Raw genomic sequence first — 25,191 nt, 5'->3', positions numbered from 1 at the left:
GAAATGGCAATTGGCATTAAATCCATCTGAATTTCTGCTGGTAAGCTGGTCCAGATCACCGCTACCCATGTTACCCCAGCACACCACAGGAATAGATTTTTATTTTATACTTTTTATTACCTAAAACACTTGCTTTCTAGTGTGCCATTAGAAAGGGTGAAAAGTGGAAAGCAACAACCAGCAATGTCATCGAGGTAGCCAAAAGCCCAAGAGCGAAGAGCCTTCCTGTGCGTGGCTGAGCGCGCCAGTAAGGACCTTTGCCTTGCACGTAGATGTTCGCGAGTACATTCAAAGAGCATGCAGGACTGGGGGCACAACTAGTATTTCTTTTTCTCGGCGTGTGCTGAAGGTGTCACCAGAACAGGAAGACCTTTCGCCTGCTGCAAAAGGAGCACTTCACGCCGTGGACCCTCCGCCAGCCTTTCCTTGGCACTGCTTTTTTGTTCAAGACCCGATGATCCTCATTTCTACCGGCAAAACTGTTTTGCCCTTTGTGCGTGTCTGTCACCCCACAGATGCAGCACTCCGTGTGGGCTCTCAAAAAGGAGGGGAACGTAATTTCTTGATTAATTGCTATGCATCGGCTCCAAGTTACCTACAACTTCGGTAGTTAACCCCGTAACCTCCCAAAAGCAGTTCTTTGCGAAACTTTCCAAACATGTCTGTCTGTGATAAATCATTTGGCATTTGCTAAGAGAATAAGAGTTTTGGCACCGTCCTTGCCCTTCTAGCACGTGTGGGTGAAAGCAGCAAGTCATTGCAAGCTATCAGAGCCAGCTTTCCGATTTGGGGTGGATGCTCAGGCAGCGTTTGCAAGAGCCCCTCCATGCAAGTGCTTTGGTCTTCATAGAGATGGTCAAGCAAGGTAACTCTGAAGATGAAATGTCCCCCTTCTGAGACACATGGCCCCGTAAAGGCTCAAGAACGAGCTGGAGGGTGTTAGGAAGCACCGGAGCTGGGGAGTCCGTTGCTGCTGAGCACCCAGAGCCGCGTCCTCCTCCCTGGCCACAGCGTCCTTCCAGCTGCGCTCTCATGGATGAGAAAAATCCTCCAAATTTGCAGAAAAAGAGACCAGAGCTTCTGAGTAGAGCCATGTCTCCACAAGTGTTACAAAAAATAAAGGAATCTGTAAGGGTTCTGGAAAGGGAGGACACTCACTTCCACTACAGAGAGAAGATGGGAGGAGAGCAGATAAAAATGCTGCCATCAGCTGCATTACATTTTAAACACCTGACACTATGTTTTTGCTACCCTGTTCGGTGCATAAGGCTCCTAGCCTGACCTTGAAGCAGCCATGTAATGTTAATGAGAGGTGCACACAGATATAGGAGAGCAGACCACTTACGGCTAAAGATATTCACTGTAAAAATTACAGATCCGAGTTACACCTGTACAAATCGCGCAGAGCAGCAGCCGTCTCGTCTCCGCTGCTGTAGCGTATGTCTGGAATAATTCCAGCCAAATATCAGAATCAAAATGCACATATGCAAAATACATGCAGCTTATCTTCAATTAATTAAAGCTGATTCGGAGCAGCGTATCTGAGAAATCACAAACAAATCTCCCTATCCTGCTAAGAGTCTCCTCATTTTCCTGCATCTCTCAGGAAGGACTCAACCTACAAAAAAAAAAAAAAATATCCCCTAACTATTTCTAGAAACATTTCATGCTATGCCAGTTGGCCAACATACTTAAATAACCAACCAACCAACATATTTATTTAACATTCAGCAGATGGACATGATATGAACATCGTGGTTTGCAGTTGTAGTTTTATAACTACTAGAGTTTTCCCATGCCAAGTTTGAAACAGGTTCAGAAGGTAAACGCGTCCCCGCCTGTGCTAGCTCCCGGCCTGACCCCGCCAAGGGCGTTAACTTTCGGTGACATTTTGGTGCTCCTCGTGGTGTCCCTGCCCACGTGCCACCACGGGGGATGCTGCCCAGGCAGCAGCGTGACGGAGGGACCAAACCCGGTCCAAGCCCGTGGGGATGCTCGGGAAATGCCTCTCCTCCCCGGGGCCGTGAGCAGCAGGCGCTCAGCTGGGGCAAATTTCCAGCGCCCCGTAGCTTTCTCCAGCACAGAATACCTCCTCATAAATTTCCCCGTATTATTATGGCGTGGCCCGGAGCAGAGCCCCGCTGCGCAGAGCACAGCACCAGGCACGTGAAGTTGAAAGCTTCACGTTCTTTTCTCAAGTTATTTTTGTTTGGGCAATTCTGTAATTCTGCAAAGCCGGGCGGAGGGATGGCGCCCGGGTTTAACCATAAGTGAAACAGCTGGTAAAGACACTTGAAAAAAGATTAACAACAACATTATAAATGCATTTTTTGAAGAAACATTTAAAGTTACTGGGTAATAAACTGCACAGAATGTCATAGAATGTCAAACTGGGCACAGTAAAAATAAATGTTATTCCCAAGGAAAATAAAAGACCGCATATTTATGTAACATTCAGCAGATGGACATGATATTAATACAGGGGTTTTCAGTTGTACTTTTATAGCTACTAGATTTTCTTGCCTAACTTGGCAACCCAAGGCACCATTTGATTTTTGGATTTGGACAATACTGCAACAGATGTCCAGACCAATAAAATAAATTCCTAAAGGGCTATGCTTAATTTGTGTAATTGATCAATTTTTGTTACATGGGCCTCAGTTCACCAGCACGTAACTGCCTTCCAGATTAGCTCAGCAGCAGGGATTTCGTTCCATATGCTGCAATGGTTTATTGGCGCTTTCGACGACACTGCTGATTCAGCAGCGTCGGCGGAGACACCTGCGGGCAGCGATGCTGAAATATAACCGCGGGCACCGGGGCAAAGACCAGCGCCGAAGCTTTTGGGCGGCTCGTAAACATCGCAAGGGCAGAGCTTCCCGCCACGGAGCGCGTTTGCCCAAAATTAAGAGAAAGCGCACCAACACGTCGCCCAGGCGGTCAGGGCCACAGACGCCGCCGAGGTGACTCCACCTATTCTATAAAAAGTAGTAAGTGCTCTAAAACATAGAGGACGGATAAATGTTGAAAAATGATATCAATAAAAATTTTGTAGTACATTTCCTCTAATACAAAATGGCAGTGATTTACTCCTTCCCAATACAGGTTTAATTGATTCAAATGGCATCGGTAGTAATTAAAATATGGATTCTGAAGCACAACTGTTAGCTCTCATCACTCACCTATTAAACTTGCCATAGATGCTGTGTTAATTATCTTCCCATATCCTTGATTCAGCATAATGCGGCCTGCAGCCTGTGACAGAAATTAAAGGAAAGACCAGTGACCCTTTTTGTGATTGTGCTAATAATGACATGGTAATAAATTAGTCTTCACTTTTCAGAAGAGTTTATGTGCGAACACATTTTTTTTAAGTACTTGATATAAAAACTTGGTATAAAAATGGCTGATGCAGGAAAAAATCCCGTTGCCATTTCAGTCCTTCTTTGTGGTTAGAAATATTTTTCAAAAAATGCTAATGTTGGGAATGGCCCCCTAAAGATTTCTGCTTCACAAGAAGCACTGAATATCCATCCTTTAAAAATCAGGCCATTCCTGAATGTCTGAGTTTGGGCAGCCAATATTTACCAGTTACTTTTGAAAATATTGAGCAAAATCTGTAGTTGACAAAGAGCTAACCTCTCCTTAACTCCACCAAAACTAGGATCAATTTTATTGTGATCATTAGTAACAAAATATTATTAAATGTTGGTAAATGCTTAGAAAATGGTTGCCTGTCTGCAGAAACAAATTTCACACTTACTTGGCAGCACAAAAATAATCCTCGTAAATTAACATTGAAAGTTTTGTCCCATTCCTCTAGTGAAGTATCTTCGCTTGCAGAATTCATATTGATTCCCGCGTTGTTGCACGCGATGTGGATTGTGCCCCAGCGAGCTACGATCGTATCTACAACCCTCTGCACATCCTCAGGTTTGCTTACATCTGCTGCAAGGGCAATGCTTTTAATGCCTGCATTAAAATAAGATTGATGAAGTGAGTACAGGAATTCACAGAGAAAAGAAATCATGATCTATTTTATAATTCTTTATTGATTCACATACATATACACATTTATATATATATGCATATATATTTATTTATGTCACCTTAATTCACAGCTCCACAAACAGTAGCAAATTGTGTGTTTCTTGTTCTAATACTTTTCTTTTCTTTTCTTTTTTTAAAAGTTACTAACTGGTGTGAGGTTTGCCTGTTGGAGGCTAACATAAGACCAGCACCTGAAAGCGGAGTTTGACAGTGCACGAGGACGAAGCTTTGAACACTGCACCATCTTCTGTCCAAAGATTCAACTGCAGCTTCCCAGCTACGGCGAGTAATTCCAGCGGTTGGCCGGGCGCTGAGGACCGTAAAGACTATCACTTGCAGATGGCTGGTATCAGCTCAAAAACCAGATAAAGGAAAGGATTCTTGCATTTGCTCAAGTGCAGATGTTTCTGTGCTAACTCCCCTGTCAATACTGCAGAAATCAAACCAGTTTGTCCAAAAAATGCTCTCTGCGTGAACTACAGCATCTGTATGGCTTTGAGCGTCGGACAAAACCAAGCCAGTTTTAGCTAGGAGCTAACCAGGAAGACCTGAAGGTTCACAAGGATGGTGCTCACAGTCTTAGTTCCTGGAAAGCACACTGCCAGAATAATGCAAACATACAGAAGCAAAAAGACTTACTGGAACCAAAATATGCAAAAGTTGCTATTTCTCCCCCCCGCCAGAAAAATCCAGACTTTGACTTTTGCTCATGTGGTGTCAGAATCCCAATGCTGATTTGTAAATCGCCTGATTTAGTTTATAATCAAAATCAGCTTTAAATACCCTTATTAGTAAATAAAATAAGCAGCCTACCAAGGCATCTGAAGCCAATGGGATTATCCACATCCAGAAAGTCAAACCAAGCTACACAAGTAAGTGCTCCGGTAAACCGGGTCTTAATTCAGAGGAAGGCAGGCAGCTGTTAGGCTTACTTCACAGACCAGCAGCCTACAGGCAAACAGTGGGAAGTTCTAGCTGATAAAGCAAGCTTATTCCAGACCACTGGGCTGGGGAAAGGCTGGATGTTGTGAGAAGGGCTGTAACACGGGTTCTCCATTTCATGTTTGCTGCTTTACTAACAAAGAAGGAATTGGTCAACAACTTAAAAATATATATAGCCTGTCAGGAAGCAAGCTGTGTTTTCCAAGCAGAACTATGTTTTCAAGGCAAGGACGTGCGCCGCCAGCTAGAGCCATGCTGCTCCAAGGCCCAGTGCCACACAGAGCTCCAAGAAGGGACTCTGGTTTCCAGGGCTTGGGGCCGTAGGGGTGGGTTCCCACGCAGCTTGCAGGTGCAAGCTCTGCTGCAGGCTCTGTGGTCACATCATCTCCTCCCCAGGTCTATTAAGAGCATTGGCCGGGTCTCTTTTCCTTATGCAGCTGCCTATTTTCGCTTAACTAGCAGGAGCTAAATACCTGTGAAAGTTTTCCTCTCCTTCAGAGCTGCGTGGAGTTACCTGAAAGTTCAGGAGTTACTGGCAGGAGTTGGACAGGCCAACACGGTGAAGTCTTGTAAGTCTCTAGACTTACAGGGAGAGAGGAACGGCTGGTTCACCATATAAATAGGGCTGGCTGCTCATGGACACACACGGCTGCCTGATCGATACCATACCCATACATCAGCATTCGAGGTGCTTTTGAACTCCTGAACTATGCCGCAGACCTCGTGAGAAAGCTGAGAAACTTATTTCCAAATGACTATGGGTGCTGCTATCCCATCCACAACCACACATGTGGGGAGCAGCGATGTCTCCTTGTGCAAGGTGAGGGATTATCTGCACAGGGTCCCATTTCATTCTCTTAAATACGTCATAGGACTGGCCGTTCAGGTGGTGCTCAGCTCTTGCTTCATTCCAGATGTCACTCCTGTGGGTAAGCTAATGTGGAGTCTGCCAGCATTTAGGAATCGACAGGAACTGAAGCAATTCCACCACCAGCTGGAAGTCTAAAGACTTACTCAGTTTTGGTACTCAGAGCAATTTAAGATTTTGGACTTCTATTTAAATTGCAAATTTATTCTCTATTTAGCCCTCTTTCAGGTTATTCTAATTAAAGAGAGGGGGGGAAAAAAAAAGGAAAAAATAGCCTGGAACCTTTCTTAGGAGGAGAATGTCTCCCAAACTGAAGCTTTTGAGATGGAGGCTTCCGTGGAAGCAATGCAGAACAATAAAAGCCCAGTGATACTTGGAGAAAATGACAGGAAAGAGGCTTCCAGATGGAGAAGCTCCTCTTGATCTCCAGTGCCACCAGGAGCACATCAGAACGTAGGACACAAGGTGCTGCTGGTCTGGTGTGCTGCCCACGCCAGGCCGCAGGAGCTAATGGTCCCTTCTGGCCTTCAGCTACATAGGTGCTTCCGTGCTTCCCATGGCAGAGAAAAGGGCAGAAGAACAACGCAGCAACCTATAAAAACGAATGCACATTCTGCTGCAAAGCAAGGCCTCTTATTTTATCACAGGCTATGTTAAAAATATTCTGGAACAATAAGAAAAGCCAGACAGCCCTGGTTGCTCCTCCTAATTGTTATCAAGACATGTAATGCACAGGGAGCTGCTGCAATTTTTCTTATTCAGTTTACAGAGAAAATGGTGCAAGCTTGTAACTAATGGTAACTGAATGAGGCTCTTCACCTGCCCTCCAACTCTCACCCCATTTGTGGCTTCATCTTATGCAATAGTTCATGAAAACAAGACAAAAGGTGCTACGTGTGAGTATCTAGCAAAGAAACAGTGACGGCACTCTCTCTTCAAAAACAGAGCCGCACACTTGACCTTAATCAATTCAACTGATATCCCTGCACTCTGAAAGAGAGGGGAAAAAAAGTCTCTACCTCTCCACAGTCCCCCCTCCCAGACCATATGTTAAAAAGAAATACAAACTTTGGAAAAATAGCTTTAAAACTGTAGTGCCAATCAGCAGTAACAAACCCAAGGTAACGCCCCACTGCTACACACGTGGCAGTATCCAGTGCACCTTTTCAGCCTTCAGGGCAGTTTTGCAATGCTCATGGAAGCAGTTTGGGAAGAAAAAGGGGCAGGAGAGGGGCCCGGTAGCTTCATGCAGGAGAGGAACCCATCTGCCGGGTCTGCCCTTCTGCAGCAGACGTGTGCGCAGCCCCCCGCCATGGGGTCCCTCTCTGGGCATGGTTCTCTGAATGGCCCCTCAATATAAATTAATAAATGGCACGTAGACAAGAAGATCTCAGGTGACCTTGTGGGGAAGGCATGCATAGTTTACAGTGAAAATGCTCATTTTAAAAATCCCACCGGACTAATTCTCCCCTCCAGGTAAAGGCAGTAACTCCCCCTGAAGACAAAGGGGGACATGTAGTGGAAGGTAACCCTTAGGATTTTTTGGTTATGTTTCATCATTTTTGGTTCTTCTGTCAGGATTTATTAGCAGCTGTTGAAAAAGGTATTATTCACTTAGGATTCTAAAAACAAAGACCCGTGTGGTCAAGGGAGATATCCCCGAGCTGTCTAACAAAGATAAAACGGAGATCACAGGGTTTCTGATCTTTAGAACTCATCATGAAATGATGGCACTATCTCAAAGGACAATAAAGGGCTCTTTGGTATAGGAAGCAAAGTGGGTTTAAGAAAGCTACCTAAAATGTTTTGAAAAAAGTATCAGTATGGGAATGATTTGGAGCACTGTGTTTCCAACTTTGAGTAAGAGATCCACAACCAAAGAGGGGGAAAAAATCGCAGCTCCTTTGTACCTACTATAGGTGGAAAAATATGTATTAATAACACAACGATTGCTTTAATTTACTCGTGAATTTTTCTAGAGTGAAGCTAGCTGAGCCTTTTCATCAAAATGTATTTCCAACAGACTACATTACTACTTTGAAGCCAAAATATTCATGGAAACATATTGACTTCAACAAAAGTTTTCAAGGGAAAGCTTCTGAGGTCCAAGCTAGACACTCTGGTTACCTCTGAAGAGAAAGGGATTGAAAACCTGACCTTTACAGATCCTTTCCAAAAAATGGGCGTTTGGCTATAATTCCCTTTCACAAAAGCATTACAAAGTTTGGGTTTTGTTCCAATGAGGAATGACAATAAATTTGAAGCCTCAAAAAAACTTGTCATGAGATGGAATAGATGTGCCCCGACCAGCTGCACTGGTCAGGCTGACAAAGAATATTTGACCTTGAAGGATAAAGATGTGGAAAGACTGAGAAGTGAGATTTTCTTTGCTTTAGACTGCAATAATATTTGCAATGCCTCATGACCCTTCTGACTGCATTTTGTAACCTCCCCCCACCTTCTCAGGGTTTGCAGCCCATCAGCAAAGAAGCAGAGATATAGGACATCCATTGAAAAATGGATGATCAAACTCCTACGGAAAATGCCCTGGAGAGAAGTTAAGTTAGCTTTCTGATAGACTGCCAGCATCCAATGTCTCATGGCTCTTTCAAGTATCCCATTTCTTTCTGAACAGCTCTACTTGATATGCAGGATCTAACTGAAAAAATGTCCAAAAGGCAAGTTAACTTGTAGGGCACAGCTATTGTGTGCCGAGACCATGTGGCTTCAGTGCATAAAAAAAATGAAAAGCTTCAGGGAAGGAGGAACTAGATGACTCAAGAATTTGCAATAAGAGCTGGAGACTCTCTGTTCTTGGTCGTTATTGGGGATCAGCCCAGCAATCAAAACTTTAACTGATTAGACTAATATTCAGTGTAAAGTGTCTCAGTGTTTACTGGAGCTGGGATTGTACAGTCTGGGACTTTTTTTTTTTTCTTCTCCAGTGTTCTCTGGGGAGGCTCAGGATGGTATCAAAACCAGAAGTGACCCATTCCTCACCCCTTAGCCTGGAAATCGATTGAGGCAATAGAAACAAGTCTGCAGGGGATGGCTTGGCTGGAGAACATGGCTTCCAATAGCACAAACACGCCTCTCGTGAGCATGTTTCAGTTTAGCAGGAGAAGTTTTACCCTGGCTAAGGCAGGGTGGAAACTCCAGGTTTGAACCAGCAGATCACTACTCCCCCCGTCATGAACGATCCCTTTCTGAAGCCATGGTGGACACAAATACTGGTGTCTGCATCCAAATGGGAGCTTGAAAACTTCCTGGATAAAGATCTGTCTTTAGTGGCAACAAAGTATCTCACTTAGAAGAAGGGTTGCTTGTAATCTCACAAGAGGAATTATAAAATGAGTAACACTTCCTCTCTTTCCTCATTAAAATTATATTTCCAGTTTTCTTTTTTCCCTTTACAGTTGCAGTTTAGCATGACTCTAGGGGGAAATTCAATTTTATGTGACATTTTGTGTTTTTACTGCTAAAATTGAAGTGGCTTGTAGAGGATTTTACCTCTTATCTGGGATTTTCATTTTGTCTATTAGTATTTTGTTCCTATATCTGACCTTGCATGCATGCTTGAAAGAGCTAAGGGGAAGGTTTTCAAAAATGACTTTCTCTGCCTCAGTTCGGGGGCACAGTGTTTAAATGCTCCTGATTCCCAGAAAGGCTGAGGAACCCTCCCCATAAAATGGTAGCTCCTTTAGGATCTAGAGCAGGGACCTTCACTGGTTCTCCCCCACCAGAACTGGCAGTGGTAAGTTACTGTGGCAAGAAGTCTCAGGCGCCCTGGCTGCTGCATGGTCTGCTCTGAGGGACACCTCTTTTTCCATCTCTCTGATGTGGGTTATACAGGACGTATTTACAAGAGATGGCCCTCTTCCATCCCTGTCAGTCATGGCAAGGAATTCGCAAGGAATTTTATTTGGATTGATTTGCCTCTCTGGTTGAGTCCATATGCTACGTAACACAAGCAGATGATGCAGTATCAGTGACTGTTTGCTGAGGCAACACTGACATCCAGCCTGGGCAGAAGAAGCTCTGTGATCACCGCATATATTTGCTATTTGGAAATCCTTTGCTCTGACTTATTCTCCATCAGGCCTTGCTGAAAGATAATTACAGCAAGGAGAAAGGATCGAGCTTTGAACAAGGAAAGCAGCCAAACAGTTACAGCACTTATCACGGATTCGTGCACAGCAGCAACCTGCAGATAAATGCATTGCTTACCTTTAAGGCTCAGCTCATATGCGACCGCTTCTGCCTTTGCAAGGACCAGATCCACGACGACTACTTTAGCACCAGCTTCCCCCAATGCATGTGCAAAGGCTCTTCCAATTCCTTGACCTCCACCTGTTACGTAGGCCACCTTCCCATCCAGCCGCAGCCGATCGAGGATGCGACGCCTGTTATAACCCCAGAAGACATCATCCTTCACCACTTTCTAAAACAAAAACATATATATATAGACTAAGATGCAAATCTCAATAATGCAATACCTGTTAAGGGTTCTGCCTATGAGGAAGAGGGGGTGGCATGCACAGAGAGCCATGTCTTCTTGACCCATTATTTAATGCAAAAGACAAGATTAATTCAGGCTGAAAAGCACCCTTATCTCCACAAATTAGTCTCAACGGGTGTAATGTGGAAGGCAGTGGAGCAGAATGGCTACAATTTGGGGACAGTCACTGACTACTCCACTTAAATGAGAGTAGGGGAAGGTACTCCTGACCTAGCTTCCACTGACTGCTCTGGGACACAGGCCAGGTATGTCCTCTCAAGAAATGACCGATACAGTCTTTCATATCCTGAACAATTTAGAAACAATCAGCTATTTCACCCCCCAGGCCAAATCCTGCCCTCAGGTTCGGCTGGCTCCAGGAAGACACGGAGGCTAAGAACAAGTTTCCAAAGGCAGGATTTGGCTCGAGCAGAGTGCAATCAAAATATCTTCACAAGGCTGGTGCACAAATAAAGATATCAGCCAATAACTTAAACCAAGCTGTCATCTGATCAGCTGCCATACATCATTTCCCCCTGACTGAAATCAAAATGGAAAATACAAGATGTCTAGAATATTGGTTTTGAAATGCCAGGAATTACCAGTGGGTGCAGCTTTGGGAGCACTCAGAAACAGCCAAACACTCAAAAAGTTTGGGTCTGGCTTTACAGACTTGGACCATTAAATTTCCATGCAGGAATTTCCCTCTGGCTGGTGCAGGTGCATCACAGGAAACAGAGTTCCTATCAAAAGAGATAAAAGCACCACCTTTCCCCATGACAGGTGAAATCTAAGGCCTTGGGTAGACTATACCCACAGCAACCAAGCTATTGACTCTTACATGCTGACATAAGCAGGGACTTCCACTGTTTAAGAATTTGGCTTCCACTGCTTAGGTAAGGCCAAAATATACATTTTTAAAAAGATAAAGCTATCCAGAGAAGTTTGGTGCTTTCTGTGGCTAGTCTGTAACCCTGTACTCTATTTCCCAAGCTCAGCTTGTCTTTCTCTCAACTGTGTGGTCTCATCTGTAAGGAGAGAAACAGTATATTATATACCTCTACCATAAAGCTGCCCAGAGCAAGCAAAAGAAAGTATTCATGATAATGAAAGCATTTTTCCAATGTTAGCACTGATAAGCAATTGCTGCAGCAGCCTCTCTGGATATGGCAATATTCAGCTCAGCAAGAACAGAAGGGCACCATGTGCTGACTTTGGACAAAAGCAGCATTACTTTGAAAAGATCATTTTGGCTTGGTGCAGACGGACCCGGATTCTGTCAACTGCACTACCCTGAAACAGGAGATCCCGGAGAGCACCAGGCAGAGATCCCCAGCTAGCACCGTGCCAGCTGGCTCCACAAACTTAGTGCAGCTGGATTAGCACAGCACCAGCAAAATCTGGTCCAAAGGCTTTGCAAGGAGTCAGTATTTATTAGCCTGGACTAATGAGGCTAATTTGTGTCAATCTGAAGCTGGTAAGTACGTGCTGCATCAGACCACACCACAAGAGAGGGTGAGTTTGGGCCCTCCCCACCAAGCCAAGGAATCAGTTTTTTTCACTGTCCTCAGCAGAGTCAATATTTTAGAAGCGCTCACAGACGGGAAATACAGACCTTTGATTCAATCACTGCATCTGGAGGTGCAGGGCTCCTTCGAATGATGCTCAGTCCACTTTGCACAGGTAAAATAACCTGCAAACATAATGCATACACACAGCTCTTCAACTGATATTTACTTGGTGGCCCATCCAAATTCCATGGATGCTAAGTGGAGTCCTTCCTTAGACCATGGTAGTTTTTCTCTCACTCCTATTCTTTAGCTGAAATTCCTTCCAACCCCAAAATGTCAGACATCTATATTTGCTCACATTCCTATTTCAAACTCACTGCTCCCACTAATGCCAGGAAAAATGCAATTTTGTCTCTCGGTTTTCTAAATAAGTGCCAGCTTCTAGGATTTCTGGTGCATTGGGTTTCCACTGTCTGGCTAATGCTGTCATGAAGATATTCTGGTCTCATTCTTGGAGCTTAGCAAACAATAATAGCAACACTTCTGTCTTCTTCAGCATGTGCTAGAACATTTTTCCTGCACCTGCCTGTGAATTTCAGTGGGTTGTATCACCTCCCTTCTATGATGCCATTGTCACGCTATAGTGAAAGCTGCACCCAGTGTTGGGGATTCGACACCACTATCAAACTAATTCAAAATTAGATTTGAAAAAAAACCATACTATTTGCATGTGTTAAGTGCCTAACGGTAAGATTCAGGCCACAGAAAGTTATGTCATGAGTCCTTCCCTCTTCTACAGATAAAAGATGCTGTTCCTGATACTTTAGCTTATAATTGTATTGGTTACACGTAGAATAAACACAGACTCGCAGGAGGCACCCCTAGAGGCCATGCAAGCTGGAAAGGAAAAGGTCCTTGACCCTATGAGGCACATACAAAAATCTTCTGGGCATGAGCCTCGCACCCCCATGCTTCGGGGAGTTTTGGCAAGAGAAAGCATGGGAAAGGGAGGTGACAGACGTCAGCAGTCCCCCGTGGGAAAGCCTGACAGCTCTAGAGCGTGAGCAGGGGCTGCGGCCTCTGGCTGTCCTTGCCGTCCCTCCACCACACCAGGTGAAACCATGGGCTGGAGGCCCAAAGAGGAAGCATGAAGGCGAGAACTGCAGGCTGATGCCTTCTGCCCCAGGGCAGGATCAGCTATGCCTGCATTTAAAGCCCTGGCAGGTATTTGTCTGGTGTTATCTCTAAAACAATATATATACACATCCTATCACAAGAACTTTTTCTCCTGATAGAGTAGACTCATTGACTCATATGCTCTTGGAGATGCCCTACAACCTCCAGAGCCTTTAAAGCAGAGCATCTCTTCCTCGTTTGTACCGTAAAGCTGATTATTCCTTCCTCAGTGCTGTACTTTTACCTTGCCTTTAACATTGCAGATGGTGTAGATGGAAATTAGGGACCTTTTCTGAATATAGGAAGTCATACTTAGAGCTCAAGTAAGGTGAATTATAATAATATTTTATTTCATTTTAGGTCCCCTGGATAATGGCACCAACAAAAGAAACATTTTAAAGGGTACTTTGCAAAATCCGTAGATACTTAGAGTACCACTGGCACCTTAACCAATTGCATTGCACTAACCTGCTGAACACGAGGATCTGAATTAATCACTGTATTTAATTTTCTGATAGCCAGTACATTTTCATCAGATGTGTTCTCCAGGTAGACTTGTCCTTTCATGAGTGTATTCTCTACACAGATCACTCCATCCATTCGCAGCAAGTGGTTATCCATGACAAAGCTGTAGTAGTTAACAGCGTTCCTTTGATCAGCATCAATAAAAACTATATCAAAGTGCTCATCCTCAGCATGTAATGCCTGGAAAAAAAAGATGTTGGAGAAAATATTAATTACTTACCTGTAATTTGAATGTCTTGGCCATTAAACTGTCCTTTTTACAAAAAATCAAGTCAGAAGGAACCCCATTTTTTTAAAGTGAGGTTGCTAGAATTACTTCTTGAGATCTTGGGAGTCTGCTGTGCTTTAGGAAGAGTTCTTCAGCAATGCTCTTGCCCAAACCTCCAAGTCTCTCAAAGATCATCACAGGTGTAAAAGAGGATCATCCACCCCAATTGGTGTTCAGAGGCACAGAGGAGACACCTGCGCATCTAGAGCCAAAGGGAACTGAATCATCAAGGTAAGGGGGAGGACACGCATCCAATTCTGCAGCAGCTGAACTGCTGCAAGAAGCTCTCTCTTTTGAAAAGAGTAACTATCAACAAATTCAAGAGTGGCAATTGTTGCATCAGTCTCTAGGAAAAAGAGGCATAAGGCTGATCCTGGGAATTGCACACTAGTGAGTCCCGCTTCAGTAGCGGGAGAATGGTTGAAATCCCAATTAATAATAGAATTATAAAGCACATAAAAGAACAGGTCACGATAGAGATAAAGCAGCACAGCTCCTGTGAAAGAAAATGATGTTTCTTTAATCTAAAAAAATGCTTTGGATGGCTCAGCAACAGAGAGGATAAAAGAGAACTGGCTGCTATCATCTAATTGGATTTTCAGAAATGTGGCACACCTTCCCTCCAAGCAGGCTGCTGATGATAATGTATAAAAGTGTTGATGGATGACCAGATGGGAGCCTTTACAGCCTTCTCCTGTGGCAGTTAATGCACTCGCTGCCCAAGAGGCTGCTATGGAATATTTCAGATTCCATCTGGGACTATTTAACTGCATCTGTGTGTGTTTCAATGAAACAACAGTTCATCCACCTATCTCAGGCAAGCATAAATGCTTTAAAGTCTTGGCATTTCGAGTGAAAAGAGAAACAATTACATTTTCCAGAACTCACTGTTTCTACCACAACTTTTAACAACACTTCTTGTGTCCAGATTTCCCTTTTGTGTTTGGAGACATTTTGCACAATGAGTGATGAGCGATCCCCTGAGATGTGTGAGAGAAAGTATCAGTAACAAATGGCAGCAGAATATGAAAAAATAATTTGTTTTCAAGAGTGAGGTTCATGCCTCCCAAACAGAGATTTCAGAAGCCTTTCTGAAGCAGGGAGCATGTCTTTAAGAGGAGGGAGGAGAGGGGAGTTCAAGTTCTGCTCTATTGTGAAAACTGGCATCACTGTGAGCTTGCTAGTGGTTAGGAAATTAAGCCTGCCTGAGTGCTTGCACAAACATGCTTAACTACAGATGACAGCACACAAGCTCTGCATTCATGAGTCCATATTTAGGACACTTTTTGAGACTACAGTATAATGAAAGGAGACATTAAGGCCAAATCTATGCTGGTTTGCAACAAACGTAGCAAAAAGTGGGACACCTCGTTTCCTGGGGTTCATCTTTTCATTTCATGACCAGTAAAAAAATTTTGCCCTGGCTCTTTCTTGGGCTATACTGGTGGAAGGCAGCAGGAACATTTCTGCTACTGTGGAAGAGCATCTTACACCAGGTTGCCACTCAGCCAGTCCGTCCAATTCAGATAGTTCATGAAGGGACAGAAGAGGAAAGCTAGGAGAAGGAGTCTGTGGGAAAGTGAGATTAGAGGTCTCATGCTCCAGAGCTAAGAGCCAGAGGCAATTTCAACTAATTATCATGACTTATCACTACTTTCTGACTTATAACCTTCCCTGGTGGAGGAGGTGAGGGGTAGATGTTCAGAAGCAGATGTGGCCATCTCTGAACATATGTTACTACTGCCTCATGGTATGGCTCCCTAATGAAAAAGAATCTCACTTTACGCATTGACTTCATTAGGTCCATATGGGGTTGTGTAGCTCTTTGGATATTAGCTGGACTTCTCCTTTCAGCCCTCTCTATGGATTGTCTACCTGTTGACAGCTCCTCTGATTCTTACCTATCTCCTGGTGTAGATAAACCACCTGTTAGTTAAATGACATTCAACCCAGGAGAGCACCTGCATTGTATGCGTATCCAGCACAAGCCTTTTTTGTCTTTCCACCACGTGTGTGTGCAAGACTGCTTTTTTGAAGGCATTTCTCTTCAACCAATTTATCAAGTCCTGAACGGCCAGCCATGAAGGTCACTTGGGCACCTTTCATTTCCTCTATGTCAAGAGCTTTGAAGTCTCCCACTCTGATTACTTTCCTTGTGTTTTGTAGGGTTTCATGAGACATTGACAGCTGCCATGAGACTCCAGGGGTGGGATTCAGGTGCCTGAATGGCCTATAGGGTCATTTTAAATACCATAAGGTATACCACCTGGCTTACACACGCAGCTCCATGGGTCCTATTTCATATCCACCAGCTGCATATAGAAATCTCAAATACCTTAAGGGTAACTAAAACAGCACTAGACATCTACCTATATAGAGAGGTCTGAATCACTCCCTTGCAACTCGTATTGGGATTCTGCCATCATACAAGGTTTTGTTTCCACAGCTTCGGGATTGCTATTGCTTTGTGCATGTTTAGTTGGAAACAGCATCTGACCAGTAAGAGGAAACCTGAAATTCCTCAAAGCCAATATTGCCAGAAGCTGCCCTACCAGTAACTCTGGCTGCAAAGCTAAGCACTGGCAATATTGGCTCATTGATGGAGAGAACAGGGAAGGACAGCTCACTGCTGTCCCTCTCCAAATGGACAATAGGGGTTTAGAGGAGGGCCCGATCACTCTTCTGCTCCCAGTGTGATTGAATAGACTGGACCTGGCCCAACCTGGGACCTCACAGCATATTAAAAATGGCTTTGTCCTTTGCTAGGAGAGGGACAGAGCCCAAATGTCTCCAACTGTGAGGAAAGCTGAGATCCAAAAGGAAATAATCTGCCTGCAAAATATCCTGCTGAAACTAATTTCCTGAATGTTTACAGTGCAGTCCCTGCTCCTTGCTACAGAGGCATCATAGACGGTAACAGATGGCAACAAGAAGTGTCTTAATTCAGAGCAAACTTGGCTAAAATTAATGCTTTTGCTTACAGTGAGTCATTAACTTCCTTTTGGATTTTTTAAAAAATAGCACTGTATTTTACAGAGGAGATGCACCAAAAAAGAGCTTGAGAAAGAGCACAGCAACACTGTTGGCGGTTACAGCAAAAGATCAGGGAGAGGACATCCTGAATAAAAACATGAATGAATCTTCTGCCAAAGCTCGAAGAAAACCTGACTGTAGTCCTGATCAGCAACAACACTCTCTCAAAAGGGACATACAAACTCAAGCAGAAAAGCTGACTGTCCACTTGCTTTGAAATGGATCATACAGTCAGCATATTTGTAATAAAGATGTACTCAAAACTTATTACCTTCCTTATGTCTTGTTCTTGACCTAAATGTAATAGCAATCCATCCTTAAGGTGCACAGAATACATGAAAAAGTACAGCTTCCTTTTAAACACCATTAGAATATTTTACTGTATGTGGACATACACTCTTGTTACTCCTAAATGCTATTCTGTTGAGTACAGTTTATATTCACCGGCAAAGCTAAATCTCTAGGGAAGCTAGAGAGGGAATGCAATTTCTAGTAATAACAGCTCACAACAGTGAATACTATCCACTTATCCCCACAATTTCCAGCTATTTTGGACTCCTTTCTGAATTAACCTTTCATATCAAAAGGAGCAATTCTGCACACTAGAGACTCCAACACAATTTCATGCATAATTTATTCACTCAGTTCAACATTAAACGCAGAGTCCTTGACTTTGTCAAGGTGGATTCTGTTGGCAGACTTCACAAGCAGCAAAACAGGAGAAATGAGATCTGCAACTCAACCTCTTCACCTATTCTGTCTGGTAAAAGGAGGGAAAAAAAGAAAAAAGAAAACCCCTACATGCTTATACAATGCCCTGCAATCAGCCGAATCTGCTGCAAACACATTGGGTTTTTGTGTTGCATTTTCGATTTTAAAATGGAAGGATCAAAATCACGAATATGAATAATTTCCTGGCAGTTTGCATCCCCGCTGGGCTCAATCCTGCATCCATTGTTCGACCAAAAGTCCACTGGGAATTAAAGGAAGGACTTTGTGCAGGATCAGGCCTATTGTCAGCAGCTGAGGCATAGCAAAGCACGTTATTCAGGCAGAACACGACAGAGAGGCGTTTATACGCAAGGAGCTTGTTAGGAAACGATTTTAAACGCTGTGGCCCGGCACAGATTTGAAAGGTAGCTAATTCCCACCGAAATCAACTGGCTTAAGCTCTGAAGGGTATCCTGAACTCAAGGAAAGGCTGCCTCCACTCTGTATTTCAAAAGGTTATGTGAAAAATTACTGAAGTCATTGGGCACAGAGGCGTGTGCCAGACTGCATGCGAGCAACGTGCTTTGGTCAGGAAGTGGGGACCCAACTCAGCTTGGCAGCTCCTGTCCCTCAAGCCTGGGAAAAGTCACATCCTGCAGCACCTGGCAGGTAGCGGCTACACGAGGACAGCTTTACATCCGTAGTGTGACTACCTCTCATATCTTCTGGCAGTTTGTGCTCTCTGAATGACTGTCTCATGAAGTAGAAAAGGCCTTCCCCTGCCAAGTAGTGTTATAGATTATACAATGTTTTTGTGCTTTAAAGGAGTCAGTGTGCCAAGGCAAATCCCCTGCTCCCATGAGCTCACACTGCTGCCAAGATTTGAGGAGGGGCGGGTAGGCAGAAACTCTTCCCTATTCCCCTTGGTTTGGGAGCAAAATTTAGCTGTGGTCACACAGCAGGAAAACTGCGACAGCCATCTCAAAAGAGCAATACATTTAATAAGTACTTATGAATTGGTGGGAGACCTTCTCTGCCTTCTGCCTGCTCTAGTGGGACAGGAAAGAAAACCAGGACTGCAGATACCCTAGACGGTACAGACAGCCCTTGTCAAGGCTTCTTCCAGCTCTCCCCACATCTCATCACGCTCTTCAGCAACTCCCTGACCCAGCTCTGCCCTGGACCAGTTGTCCTGTGAACGACAGGCACCAAAATGTTCTTGTTCTCCATCTCCTCTGCGAGGCTGAGCTGTGAGACCTCAACTGTGCTGGCCCTGGCCCATTGCCCACCCCTAGAGCAGCTTGCTCACAGCAACCGCCCAGTCCTCTTGCCTTTCAGGGTGCCCACATGCCAATGGATGACACGTTTTGTTCCAATCTAACTTTTTTTTTTTCCCTAAGAGGGAAAAGGTAGCTCACTGTTAACACCCTGAGCCTCTTCCACACACCCTGGCAGGCACCAGCCCAGCTCCAGTGCTGCAAACCCCAGTAATCCTGACATGCCAGGGAATAGCAAATGACTTTAAACAAGACTCACCAAAGAGGCCACCCCAAATGTGTTCATAAGCAGTCATCCAAAGCCATTGCCTGTTATTGCAGCCTTCCTTAGAGCACCAGTGACCATGACACTTCTGCATTTGCTTAGTTTTAAGCACCTAAATGGGCTCATTGACCTGGCAATATCTGAGCTTTTGAGCAAAGCACAAAGTTAACCAGCTAGACAGTGCAGAGCCTTGTTAAACTCCAGAATGTTGCACAATCCAGTGACGCATATCACATGGTGGGTAGACATAAAAAGATGACTCTGATAGACCTGCTGTCTCTTCCTAGTGTGGTGGCATGCCAAATTTCCTTCATTACAGTGGACCTAAAACTTACCTCCTATTCTCACAGAATGCATTCTCTCCCCTCTGAAGGAAAAAAACGATGCTACAATATCCCATAGCCCCTTCTCCACTTCAGAGTCATTGTGGATAAAGGTCTGGAGTCCTTTGTCTCTAGGACAATCCTGATTCTGATGCCAATGACAAAATATCTAGCATATTTAGCAGTGCAGGCTCAGAGACCAGTACAAAAATCCTGCCATCCTTTTATAGGGAGAAGTCCCTGTCTGTAGGGATCTCTGCTGCCAGACACAAGCATCTCAACTCCCATCAGCTCCAGGAAACATTGGAAGCCCCGAGTACCTGCAGAAGCGGGGTCAGGATGTGCCCTTGCTTTGCAGTCAGAGGATATAAAATCAATTGCAACATTCTGTTTTAAGGATTTGGTTTTCATGTCTTTGCTCCCTTCTTTAATCTCTACACAGCATGTACTCTGCCTGCCTCTAGATATTTTAATTCAGTCACAGTAAGTCAGTTGCACAGAATGGGCACTAGAGAGCAACAGCAATTCAATTAATTTCACACTCACTGCAGGGAGCTGGGGTTTTAAATGCTGCACATTGCAGGTGATCTGTAACATTTCGTTTATTCATATACTTGCCAAAGCTCTTTGTTTCTTTCTTATCAAACTTGGAGGTCATGAAAGCCAGAGGTCAGAAAGCTCCTGGTCATTTCATTTTAGAAGCAAATATGGTACCCGTTAATGCAAATAAAGTCACAATCAAGCTCGCACTGACACTTCCAGATTGAAAATGGAATCGGATCAAATTGGTTTGCATTAATAATGGAATGGCTATGCATTTAATGAACCTATCATGGATATCAGCTGTTAGAGTGCTGGACCTGCAGCAACATCATGGAGATCCATAAACTGGAATTGAAAGTGCAACTCCTCCAGCTGCTGGCAGTCATAAGCTTTTCCCTTCCTTGGAACAAAGTCACTAGTCAGAACAAAACAAATCTGGCTAGTGCATTTGCACATGTGAGGCTCAGCACATTACTTTGAAAGAGGGAAACCTATGGTCTAACTCCCTGTGGTGATACCAGTGGGGAAAACGGTGACAGGCTGCCATTAAATTGCAAACTTTGTGCATTAAATTGCAAGGCTTCCCCAAATCTTGTCAATAGTGGGAACAAGCTGTCCTTTGCAGGGGCAGGACCATCAGCGCATAGATACAGTCTTCCAGTTTGCTATATTTGGCATTAGATGCCCTGACCCAATGTCCACCCAACTCAAGTGAAACTCTTCCATTAAATCTATGGCCCTACATTTATGGCTTGTGATTCCTGCTGTCTAAAAGCTTTTGTATTTTAGTCAGGAAGGAATAAAACTATCTTGTGTGACAAAGCTGTCCCATCATATATTACCTTGAATAAGAACTAACCCTAGTGCAAGAGCGTGTTCACTTTTGCAAGCAAACGAGGATCATCATCCAGCGTTTTGTGGGCAGGAAGTAGGACAAATCATACCTGCCAGAAACACATTGATCTGCTCTGAACAAGAGCTCCCAAATCCCCCTTCCGAATGACTTTACCTCCAAAGCGTCTGCTATTGGTCCCACTCGCATGCTAATCTTTTTACCATCTGAAGAATAATCAAATGCTTCTTGGCTGTTCACTCCAAGATAGGGCACTTCTGCACATGCAAAGATTTTGCCATCATCTGGCAATTCTTCTGCAATAGCAAGGATACTGTAACCTTTAAGCTTGCCAATTAATAAAATCTTCCTGGCTCTGATCATATGAACAAACATCCTAAAAACTTGGCCTGTTGAAAGACAAGAATGAAGTTTTAAAAATAAAACCATAGGAAAGACTGTACATCATTCACAATGAAAATTAAATGTACCTTTTAAGTGATCATGTAAAAAAAAATCACATCTTAAAACACTTTAAAATAGGCGTTTAACAACAGAATCTGACAAAATTTCATCTAAAATGCAGCTAAAAGACAACAGAATAAAGGGACTGGTATTAAATGTAGAACCTTTATCATCAATGCTGCTATTGTTCAAATGCTTGTTAAATAGTGCTTAAAATATTGCATATTTTAACATTCCCTCCATATGAAAATGGCTTTAAGATGTCTCCATATTCTTTCTGGAACCAGGGTAAAAAAAAAAAAAAAATCACTACATTACCTTGCATTTGCTCTTAGAGTCATTATCCCTAGACAGCACCATCATTTAAGAAATTTATCATCAGTGGTGTCCTTCGAACAATGTATTAGTGTAATACATTATAAGAGTACTTCACCGTGATGATTTATTACTCAAAAGATGGGAACATCTGGGAAGAATGAATCTAGGAATAGATTTAGTATAATAGGCTTTATATGCGAAGACAAGCCTGAGCATTGCTGCTCTAAAAAAGTTCAGTACTTGGCCACAGGCCACCTCCACTGCACAAACATGTAAACCTCTAATAGACAGCCACTAAACCAAAACAACACAATTTTCCCCTTCTTCCAGTGAGGATGATGTTGTCTTTGTTGCTTACTAAATGGATAGGGCTGGCACTATGAATTAAAGAGAGGAGCGAGTGAGCACTTGTGAGCATGTGTGTGAGTGGTCATGAAGGCACGGGAGGTGGGAGGACAGGGAAAATTCATACAAAAGGAAGATCCATGCCTACAGTAAGAGCCTTTCTTTCATTTTACATTATTTTCCAGACTCCCTGGGCCTTTCCATGACATTCATCCTATCCGCACTCAAGATAGAGTAGAGGATGATGAACTTCATTGACACCCTTTACTCCCATCTGGTGCAATTTCATCGTTTTGGTTGACCAACTTGCCATTCATATTGCCAGAGATGAGTTCTTGCTGCAGCTGAACTCTGGCTTCGGTTCCTCCAGCATCCCCTGGCCCTTGTTCAGGTGAGGTTATTCTGAAATAGGAAACAAAGTTTAACATTATGGTCATGACCAAAATCTGGATATTCCGCAAAGAAACTGGCATAAAAGGTTTTATGGCAGAATGACATAAAAACAGAAACTTTGAAAGTTTTTGCAGGACCAAAAAAAAAAAAAAATCTTTTCTTCCCAAACTGCTGAGAAAAGCAGTGTATCTCCAGATGTTATTTCACAGAAACCAAGCATGTGACAATGAGTTTGGATGAAATAGGAGACTACTTATTAGGAAGAGAAGAGAATAGATCACTGGAAGAGGTCCATAGCCTCCAGACAGGTTAGATTACCGTGTCTGAAGAAAGTAACCACGAGAAATGGCTGGTGATGCTTCTGCAGGCCAGAATTTAGAGCCATTTGAGCTTTTTTTCCCCCTCTCTGCTCCCCCCACCAGTCTTCAGTAAAATGAGAAAGAATTCATAACCCGTATCAGACACACTCAGATAATCCAAGACTTAAAGACTAGAACATTTCATATAACCTCTTTTCTGCCCCTCACAAATGCTTTAATAACTTTAATAAGATAATGTATAGCTATTATCATACAGCTAGCTTAAGTCAAACAACTATCAGCTATTATTTCAGCAACAGAACTAACACTCAGCACTCCCATAATCCACAGCCTGGAACAGTTTACACATTGTCAATTTTAGACAGAACTGGCTTTTTCCACATATCAAAATTTGCACTGATAAATGGGAATTGTTTAGCAGACCCCACATGGCTGGGTAATATACTGTAGCTGAGAAAAGAATAATGAGGGTATCAGTTGGACTTCTGAATTAATGATACCTTAAATTAGTTTAATTAATTAGTTTAGTTACTAGAGTAATTTAGTTAGCAGATTAATTAATGTTTGTTGAGCACTTGGAGATAAAAGCTGCATATAAAGGCTGTTATTATAGGGTGGATCCAGAAGTCTTTATGCAGGTTTTTTCATTCATTATTTATACCAGCACCAACTTAATCTAGGGGTTCATTCTCCGAGATCTTGGAAGGGAACTGCGTGGAGGCTGGCTTACTTATTCTAAGCAGGATATGGTCCAACACAGAACATAGTACTGAAAAACGTTGTCAGTAGCCATCAGGAAGGAAGTCTTCCATAATTTAGGGTTTGGACTTTTTGGTCTTTCCTCCTCAACTTAAGGCCATGCAAGCACATGGACACACAGACATACATGTCTGTGCACACATCGCTGTATGCTGCTGAGAAAGAAAACAAGGTCAGGCAACAGGCCTAGTTTCTGGATGTAGGTAACGCTAATTCTTCCTCATTCCACTGGTCTCCATGTTTGAGACGTACTCTGAACAGAAAATCTAAGAACATATTCACACCATCACAAGAAAAAAACAACGCAGTTACAAAGGAGAATCCGTACCTCTTTGAAGTTGCCATTGCGTCCAGGTAAGGGTCTAGTCCAAGAGCAACATCAAGAGCTTTTTGTAAGTAATTCTTCAGCCGTTCAGGAACACGTGAGTCGTTGAGGGCTATTTCTTTGGCTTTAAGAAGGTTCTCAGCAATGAGTCCAGCTGGGGTTTCTGAAATGGAAAATGAAAGGAAGAATGGTGATTTCGTAACTGCTCGAGTCTGCAAAAGTCCAAGTTAGAAGAATTCAGACCAAAAAAAGTGCCTTTTTTTTCATCAGGCTTGTGATGGAAACCTTTTAAAACTGAAAAATACTGTATTTCTTTTGTGTGTGTGTGTCAATCTCCTATACCTTCTTCCCTTCCCCCCCCCCCCCACTGCTGATCCTTTTCTGAAAGGAAAGTGATTAGATTATCTCAAAAAAAAAAAAAAATCCATTTTCAAGCTCTAAGACAAATACTGAACACTCAGAATAACTGCAAATGAAACCAGCTTCTTTAGATTGTTTCAACTTTTCTTAAGGAAACACAGAACATGTCTCAAACCGCTCTTGCAAAAATGGGCAGGTCGTCTCAGCATGGGACACGTAGGCACCTCTAGTTTGGCCAAAAGGAGGTTCTCCACTAACCAGATGCAAACTGGGTGCAGGTCACCTCCACGTGTGTTTGCACCACAGAGGCTGCTGTGCACGTAATCCGCAGAGGGAACCAACAATGCTCATGCCCCAAAAATCAATTACACCTGTCCTAATGCAGCCAACCTAACAAATGCTCAAATAAGAGATTTTTTGGTGTCTAATCCATGATGGCATAAAATCAAAGAAACTCAACAACAAATGTTTTTAAGCAGCTGACACAGAAGGAGCCCTGGCAGCGACGCAACCTCCTGACCCTTTTTCTGACTTGAACCGGAATGAGGCACAAACAACTAATGACATTCGAACCAGCTGGCCCCGCATAGCAGATCTCAAACTTTGGATCCCCATCAGGGCGAAGGACTCGCCCGTGGTGTGTACTCCCAGAGCCTTCTCACAAACCAGATGCTGCCAAAAGCCAATTTTGTTAGGTGGAGAGAAACAGTTATGCACACCACATTAGCACTTCAGAGGCTGTAGAAACATCTCAGAGATCAGCCTGGAAAGGTGGAAGCAATGCCACCCACTGTGCTGTTCCCAGTGACATTATATCTCAAGACCACAGAAAACCTTGAGGCCTCCAGTGACACATGGTAGAAATGAAATGATGGACCCAGGCAAGGGGGAGACCCCGGCCCCTGAAGTGAGGAATTACAGCCTCGCAGAGCAGGACACGTTTCAGAAAAGCTCTCCCGGTCTTCAAGTGTTAAAATGTGTGCTGTGTTATGAAAGCACTGCATGGGAGCAGATTTCAAGTACGCAAGACAAGCAATTTGTACACATAACAGGGTGGAGCAGATTGCCCGCAGCAATGTTTTAT

The 25,191-nt window shown here is 43.5% G+C and overlaps 1 protein-coding gene across 1 annotated transcript in view; it reads right to left on the bottom strand.

Annotated features, from left to right (window-relative positions):
* LOC112989755 (D-threitol dehydrogenase-like) overlaps positions 1-22,267 on the bottom strand; it is a 29,704-nt gene extending 7,437 nt beyond the window's left edge. Inside the window, exons 1-7 of the mRNA XM_064518562.1 lie at positions 22,219-22,267; positions 21,000-21,232; positions 13,514-13,750; positions 11,974-12,051; positions 10,088-10,301; positions 3,764-3,972; positions 3,183-3,255 (exon numbers count right to left, since the gene is read on the bottom strand). Coding sequence (XP_064374632.1) covers positions 3,183-3,255; positions 3,764-3,972; positions 10,088-10,301; positions 11,974-12,051; positions 13,514-13,750; positions 21,000-21,232; positions 22,219-22,267 — 1,093 coding nt within the window. The remainder of the gene's footprint in view (positions 1-3,182; positions 3,256-3,763; positions 3,973-10,087; positions 10,302-11,973; positions 12,052-13,513; positions 13,751-20,999; positions 21,233-22,218) is intronic.
* Between the last annotated feature and the right edge of the window lie 2,924 nt (positions 22,268-25,191).

Source organism: Dromaius novaehollandiae, chromosome 12, assembly GCF_036370855.1.
Source record: "Dromaius novaehollandiae isolate bDroNov1 chromosome 12, bDroNov1.hap1, whole genome shotgun sequence".
NCBI lineage: Eukaryota > Metazoa > Chordata > Aves > Casuariiformes > Dromaiidae > Dromaius > Dromaius novaehollandiae.
Note: the sequence above shows the minus strand (reverse complement) of the source record. Positions and strands in the feature narration are given on the sequence as shown.